Source organism: Gordionus sp. m RMFG-2023, chromosome 5, assembly GCF_954871325.1.
Source record: "Gordionus sp. m RMFG-2023 chromosome 5, tfGorSpeb1-WG-v2, whole genome shotgun sequence".
Taxonomy (NCBI): Eukaryota; Metazoa; Nematomorpha; class Gordioida; order Chordodea; family Parachordodidae; genus Gordionus; species Gordionus sp. m RMFG-2023.
In genome coordinates, this window is record NC_088779.1 from 30,556,401 (window position 1) to 30,564,718 (window position 8,318).

At 27.0% G+C, this 8,318-nt stretch overlaps 1 protein-coding gene across 1 annotated transcript in view; it reads left to right on the top strand.

Annotated features, from left to right (window-relative positions):
- The window catches only part of LOC135930347 (uncharacterized), an 18,223-nt gene extending 12,597 nt beyond the window's left edge, over positions 1-5,626 (top strand). The window contains exon 15 of the mRNA XM_065467129.1: positions 5,544-5,626. Within this exon, the coding sequence (XP_065323201.1) occupies positions 5,544-5,626 (83 nt within the window). The remainder of the gene's footprint in view (positions 1-5,543) is intronic.
- Positions 5,627-8,318: the final 2,692 nt, after the last annotated feature.

The window sequence follows — 8,318 nt, forward strand, 5'->3', positions numbered from 1 at the left end:
CATTATTATTTTTGCATTATAATTACATTTAATATTAATTTTACATTTATATATTTTTCATAAATATTCAATTTGATCAAATAAATTGTCCATAATTTACATTGATTATTTTTATACTTATATTAATTTCTTAAATTATAAACTTTTAGTAGAGGTGTAATGCTGAAATATTTTTTTTAGATGCTTAAAAAAAAATGAAAGAATGACTATAATTAAATTTTATAAGCTGGCTGGGTTAAAATTTTTTTATAAATAATGGGCGGGTTTTTGTCCGAAAAGCCGCCCAATGCCCTCTAATTTAAACCCTAAGTAAAATAGTTTGAATAGAAGAATTAGTTCAGGCATTTAATATAAATTTGGAGCATTAAGAACGCAGTCCTAAGGTAGAAGTTTGCCAGACTTTTGTTAGCAATCTTTTCTAAAGCTTAAACCAAAATATATGAATAGTACTTTTTTAGTTTAATCCTCCATGCTATTGGTAAACAATTATAAATATTATTTTATTTTTTGATATACATTAGTATTAGGATACATCTCCAACCCTTTAGGGTTAGGGGGGTACTCTTTTTCTAAGAAGGGAGACGTCTGTTTAAGTAAACTTTGGTATAATTTACAACAAGTATCACGATTGAAATTAAGAACTAAAGCAATATAATTTAAATAAACAAAATATCTTAAAAACGTTATTTAAAAAAAAAATCAAATTTTTTAAATCATATTTTGAAAGCTTGCTATTCGATGTAATTGGCTGTTGCTTGGACACTTTAGAAATTTAGTGGAAAAAAAAATTGGAAAAAGATTTAAAAATATTCAAAGAAATTGCAAAAAGTTAGAAATAAAATAAGAAGAAAAAAAATAAATAGACATTTCCTTTTTTGATTGGCTCTTTTCCTTTTTTGACGCTTTTTCCTTTTTTTGATAGGATTTTTTCCTGAGCCTTTGGGACTTTTCCTTTTTTTGATTGGACCTTTTCCTTTTGAATGACACTTTTCATTTGTTGATTGGATCATTTCCTTTTTTGATTTATACCTTTCCTTATTTGATTAGCCTTTTTACTTTTTTAGATCTAACTTTTTCTTGAGCTTTTTCTTTTCCTTTTTTGATTGATACCTTATTTTGTGATTGACCCTTTTCTTTTTTTTAGATCGGGAGCCTTTGAAACTTTTCCTTTTTTTAATTGGACCTTTTCCTTTTTTGATTGACACTTCTGTTGATTGGGACTTTTTTAAAGAATATTATAACGATTTTCATTTTTTGTATAAAAACTTTCCTATTTTAATTAACCTTTTCACAAGGCGTTGGAACTTTTCCTTTCTTGATTGGCTCTTTTCCTTTTTTGAATGGGAAACCCTGTGTGACACTATTAAAATTTTAATTTTCACAACAATAAATAAAAAGAAAAGGGATTCGACACTTTTAAGAAAATATTTTTTAAAAAATTTATGGCACGGGTGATTATTCCGCCGCCTCTCTAAAACTTGGAAAAGGACCTAACAATAAAAAGGACGGGTTAGGTGAGAGCACCCCCCCCCTCCCTTAGACGCCCCTTCTCCGAAATACACCCCCCCCCCCCAGTCCTTATCGTAATACTTCTTAATTAGAATAATATTCATTTTTTTTTATATTAAAAAAAAATCTTTTATAAAAGTAACATATAGATAAAAGTTTAACTCTTTAATAAAAAAAAATATAAATAATTTTTTAATATAAAATAATAATAAGATTAATAAACTCCCCCTTCCGGATGGAATATTATTATTTCTTTATTAAATATAGATATATTTTTTAAAAAAAATAAAAAGTATGGCTTGAAGCGTTAACATATTTTTTTTTTACTAATTATTTAAATTATAAATATTATCTTTTGAAATTCATAGTTACAGAAACACAACAATTAAATAACTTAAAGATCTCCAAAACTTTATTTTATTTTATTATGGTATAAATGAAAAGAATTATATATATATATAAAATTAATGACAAGCGGGGAAAAATCTTGTCAAAAATGAGAATTACTCGGAATTTATCTCAATTTAAATATAAAATTTTTTTTTATGAATCAAGCAAACAAGTTTTCTATTATTTTATAAATTCACTTAACTTTCAATATCATGTACAATTAACTGATTAATTATTGTAAAATAAGATCTATTTTTTTTTATATCCATAGTAAAATCAATTACGTAAAATGTCTATCATATAAAATAACGTTTTTTATATCCAAATTAGAATTACAAAATAAATAATATATCACACCATTGCCTTAAATCTTCATTATCTAAAATGAAAAAATATATCCTTAATAAGAATCAGAGACCTGCAGGCCCGGCCCGTATTTTAAATTTTTTAAATATACCCAGGCCGGGCTAGGCCTAAAAAAATTTTTTTTAAATATATCCTGGCCGGGCCGGGCCGGGCCTAAGATTGTTAAACCCGGGCCGGGCCTTAATATTTTTTATAAAAATTTTTACATTATGAGTTAATGGTTATAAGATTATATTATATTATAGTTATGATTAATATAATATTGGGTGATGGTTAACACTACCTAACACCCACAGATCGATCTAATTATTAATTTTCTGCAAATTTATTCAAAGTATTAATATATTTTTTTATAATTCATATCTAAATTTTTACAACATATTCTACCAAAACAATCAAATAAAGGAATATCTTAAATACGCCCCAATATTCAAGTATTATTAATATATTTTTTTATAATTCATATCTAAATTGTTAGAATATATTTTACCAAAACAATCAAATAAAGGAATATCACTTCTTGAAGTTTGTAATACCTTTCAAAAGCGAAAAAGGAGAAATAAAATTGATTTTACTTAATATAAAGCATTTTTTAATTGAAAAATTTGTTTTACACAAGTATCATTATATTTCTCTTTTTCTCTGTCCCAAATTCAAGCAATTATGTATGTTGTCAGGGACAGATCGCAAGATGACGGAAAACTATATAAAAGATTATATTAAATTACAAGAGGCTCCGGAAGTAAATAAAATACCATCGACCAGTCAAATTACGACTGTTGTTAAACAAACTGAATCGTTTTATGACAAATGGGGCGATGGTAATTCTGGTAATATGTCAATACCCGATGATGAATATTAAAATTACATAAATAAAAAAATAGATTAAACATTTAAGGTGGATAATTTGTTAGAGTAATGGGCGGCTCATCAAAGCGAATTTCCAATTTTAGCAAAATTGGCAAAACGGGTATTGGCAATTCCTGCTTCAAGTGCAAGCTGTGAGCGGAATTTTTCTACTGGGAGAATTCTTGAAGAAAGAAGAAGTAATCTTCAACTTGAAAAGGTAGATATGCTTCTCTTTCTTTATGATAATTTGTGAATTTTTAATATCTTTCTTGAGTATAGGGTTTCGTCAATCATGCTGGTTTTTTACTTTGCAAACTGTTAAATATTTATTGCATTTATTATATTTTACCTTGAGTCATGAAAGTTTTTAATCCAACATTTTTCATTATTTTTTTTTACAATATTATATAATACAATTATCTTCTTTTATTAAAAATTTATATTATAAAATAAATTATATTAATATTGTGCAATTAGATTATATTTTCAAAATACTATTTATTATACATGCATTTTTTTAAATAGCGATTTATTTTTATTTTATAAATTAAATAGTAAATTAAATACAATATATTATATTATATTCTCAAAATATTTTCCATTTTTATAAATTATATTAGTTTTATTTTTATAAATGCAATATAAAATATAGTATATGCTCAAAATATCCATTTTTATAAATAACAGTTTTATAATTTTTATAAATTCAATATAATATTCTCAAAATATTAGCTTTTTACATGTATTTTTTAAATAATAAGCGATAATACTCACTGAAAAATATGGTAAAATACCTCATAGGTGAATTTTTGTATACACCAGGTCGAATATAATTTTAAAAAATTCCGAGCCGGGCCTTAAATTTTTTAAAAAATATCCGGGCCCGTAAATATTTTTTTTAAAAATCTCCGGGCCGGGGCTAAAAAATTTAAAACCGGGCCAGGCCGGGCCTAAAAAATTTAAAACCGAGCCGGGCCTAAAAAATTTAAAACCGGGCCGGGCCTTAAAAATTTAAAACCGGGCCGGGCCGGTCCGTGCAAATGGTACCTCTGCAGGTCTCTGATAAGAATATATTCATAATTTTTTGTCTACTTATTATATACTTATATATCTATTTTGCATAGCAAAAAAAAATTTTTTTTTTTATCTTTAACGAAAATCATTTTTAATAAAATGCAAAACAATTATTATGGCGAATTATTTACTGTTATGGTAGGCAGGGAAGTTGATAAACAAATAATTTAATTTAACAAAATTATAACAACTATATCTATCTATGAATTTAAACATCTTTATATACATTTTTTCAAATTAATAGTTTAATTTTAAAAAAATAGACTGATGGAACGTGAAATAAAATAATGTATGAACGAATTTAAATTGTAATTTATGATATACAAACACCTTGGTATAAATCAAAATAATTTTATAAGTAAATCCCATATTTTACATTTTCATAATAACTTTAATTCTGAATATAATAATAATTTAAAAAAAACTAAATTAATAAAAACTAACATCACGACATTATCTCAGGTAATCGTAGAAAAAGTTATATTTAGAAATTTAATAATCTATGGATATCTTAATAAAAAAATATTTTAGCTTATTTTCCATGGGGATTTTTAATTCCGTCTTTTATTAACACAAAAAAAAATTAATTTTTATCTCAAAAAACTAAATATATTTTTTACGAAATTTATCTGCGTTTTACGATGTAATTATGTTGTTAATTAGAGACAAAATACAAATTGAAATGTTGAAATCTCCAATATGATTTTCATAATAATGTTACACCCTACCTCCTTGTAAATTTTATATCATTTTTTTGTTAAATAGTATATATATATATGTATAGTCTTTAACTGTTAATCTATTTATTTGAATAATGGTTAAGAAATATTTATGTCCTTGAAGTTGGTGGAACCCCTTGATGATCAATTAACAAAGCCTATGCCAATATTTGGAGTCTTAGATGATCTTCAAACCAGACACCAGCTGAATTAATAAAGGTTAATAAGTTATATGCTAAATAAGGAAAGTGTGAAATTTTGAAGCTGGCGGAACGACTTTGAGGATCAATTACCGAAACTTATACCATACTGTAGCAAGCACGTTAAATGATCATCTGTCCGGATAACAACGGAAATGAAACGTCACTGATTTATGAAGAAATTGGCATAAGTTTTGTTAATTGATCAAGTAGTTCCGCCAACTTCACCGACCTCAAATACAATAAAATATTATTATTTAATATTGGTAGAGCGAAATACTAATTAGACTAGGACTCAACCTTCTTTTTTGTTGTAGAAAAATCGAACCCCTTAAAGGATTTAGAAGATTTTTTTTTTTGATTCTTATAAATTGTATAAGGAAGTGGAAGCTAGCTCTACTTAAAAATGAACGTAATAATTCTAAATAATTTTAAGCCTTACACAGCACTGATGGAAAAAAAAATCACGTTATAGGTGGGGTTCTCTTGGTCCTCATATTAGATACCCTGATACCTTAAATTCAAATCAATTTATAGCTTTCATATACACATACTCTAATTTAGCGTTTTTAATCGTTACTCAAAGATTTTATCACACAGCCTTCGCCAAGTCAGCAAACAATTTTCGATGAATAAATTAAGTTTGATTAATAAGCCTGCTTTATAATGGAGAAAAAAAAGTGAGCGTAATTTATATTACCTGAGATTGATATTTATATATAAACAGATTAAGATTTCAGTGAAGATGTACCATAGAAAAGAGACAATTGCCATAATCCTTATTTTTTAACCCCTCAAATAATATTAGAGGCCCGCAGAGGTACCATTTGTATGGTTGGCTTTAAACTTTTTTAGGGCTCGGACCGGGTTTTATTTTAGGCTCAGCACGGCCCGAATTTAAATATACTTATTCGGTATTTTAAGGATAGTTCTTCAGCGAATATGAAATCCATATGTTTAACAACTTTCCGAATTATCTTATCTCCCCATTTGTCGTAAAAAGGGAATGAATTCGGATCGCCATATTTTCTGTTCGACTCGACTAGTGCCGACGGTAATTCCCCTATTTCCGGATTCCTCTAGTAAAATTTAATGTAGTCGTCTATATGAGTGTCAGTCATTTTGCGCTCTCTCTCCGTGGCAACATCACCGTAATTATCCGAATTTGGGATTAGAGAGAAAATTATGGGATAAAATGATACTTATTCAAAAGTAAATTTTTCCCCTTAAAATGGCGTATTATATTTTACATATTTAAGTGTCTACCTTTTGTTACTTTCAATTTGATTGAATATCACTTAAAATTAGTGTTGCTAAATTATCTCGATTGTGGCTTAGTTAAGGTTTTTTAGCCCTAAAAAATTGAATAAGCCTCTAAAGTTGAGTCTCAAACTCGAAGAATGATTGGAATATTTATTGGTTAAAAATATGGTTACCCTGTTGTTGTATGTATAAGTTAACTAAAGTTAGGTAGTTTAACAAGAATGATTAGTTGAAAAATAATTTCCAAGGAATAACAAAAACGGAAATAAGAAATATGACAAGTGAATTGAATTTGATTTGTTTTATGATATACAATTTTTAAATGTATATTGATTTAATTTTTTATAGAAAATATCCAAGATTTGTAATATTCATCCCTGACTGGGGTTTTCTAAAAAAAAATTAAAGCCTTGGCCCGGGTAATTTCAGATAACCGCTCGATCCGTTTACTCGTCGGGCAGGCCTGTATGCCTCTGATAAATATTATAAAAATTTGAACAAGATAATGAATTAAATGTTGGCCATTACCCCGGCGGAAGAAACTTGATAAAAGCGATCGTTATTATATGATAACCCATTGTTTTTCAAAATCTAGGAAATCTTAATTTGTATTTAATTAAGGAATTCAAAGTTAGACACAGTATAATGTTGTTAAACGGCTTGTTTTGAGCCGATTGGAAACGACTAACTCAATATTTTATCCAGAAAAATATTACGCAAGTCTAAAAAATTTTGTTCATGAAAGGAACAAAGGTCAAGTCATACATTATCGAAATCTCTGGGCTTAGGGAAACATTTTTTTAGCTAAAATATTGAGTAAGCAGTTTTTAAAAATAGACTCAAAACGAGCCCTTTAACATCACTATTCTCTTCTCTTCTCAGAAAGAAAGAAAATTATCACATTTAATGTTTAAGAAAACTTAAATATTTTTTAAAAAACATTTATTTTAATTTTTAGTTGTATAATAAAGAAATAAAAAACCTATTTTAGTTACAAATTTCAAGTTAAAAATCTATCCGGAATTCACCTAAATTAAGATTTGAAACACGAACAGCTGTTGAACCCTTCTAAAAAAAAGTTCGGGTTCTTGGTCCAGAAAAATTCAGAGAACTTATAAAATTTAGTAAAAAGGGACAGAAGCATCAGTTTTTTTATATAAATTTTATTTTTTTAATTTACCCCTTACCATAAAAATGATTTATCATTATAATTTAGATTATATGCGAAATATCAAGGTCCGTGAAATTGTCAGAACAGCTCCTAACTTTGACAGTTCATCGCAACTCGTATTTAATAAAGCTATTTTTAACTGGTCCGTGAATCTGAAGGACTTGAGATGCAATTGACAAAAGTTATGCCATTATTTAGAGTTTTAATTGCACATCTATTCGGACATCAGCAGAACAAACCGCTAGTGAGTTATGAGCAAAATAAGAAAGTGTTCTTTGCCAAAACCGAAAATAAGAAAGATCATGTTCTAAAACTCGACAATAAAGTAGCATACAATTTGCGCTTCGATATTCTCAAAACCGGATATCCGTATCACTAACCGTAACCGAGTTACATCCATTTTAACTTATGATTATGTTTTCATTCTTGTTTGGTCGTACATTTATAATTCCAAAAAATAAATATTTCCAAAATTTATACATTCTCTAATTATAAAAAAGTTACAAAATATGCTGGTAAAATTTTTACCTGAAATGGAGTACTTTGTAAAAATGTAGTAAAAACGATTCAACAAAAAATATATATTTTACCAATAAAAATACTTTAACGCCTTTTATGTTTTAAATAAGTTACATTTTTCAAAAAAATATTTAAATACAGTTTTTTATATCTTATTTTTGTTATAATTCCTGAACTCTAACATTAAAAAAAAAGGGTTCATTAAAATATTGAGGGTTCCAAGGGGTCTGGCTTACAGCCCTGGTTGTCTGTGCTATA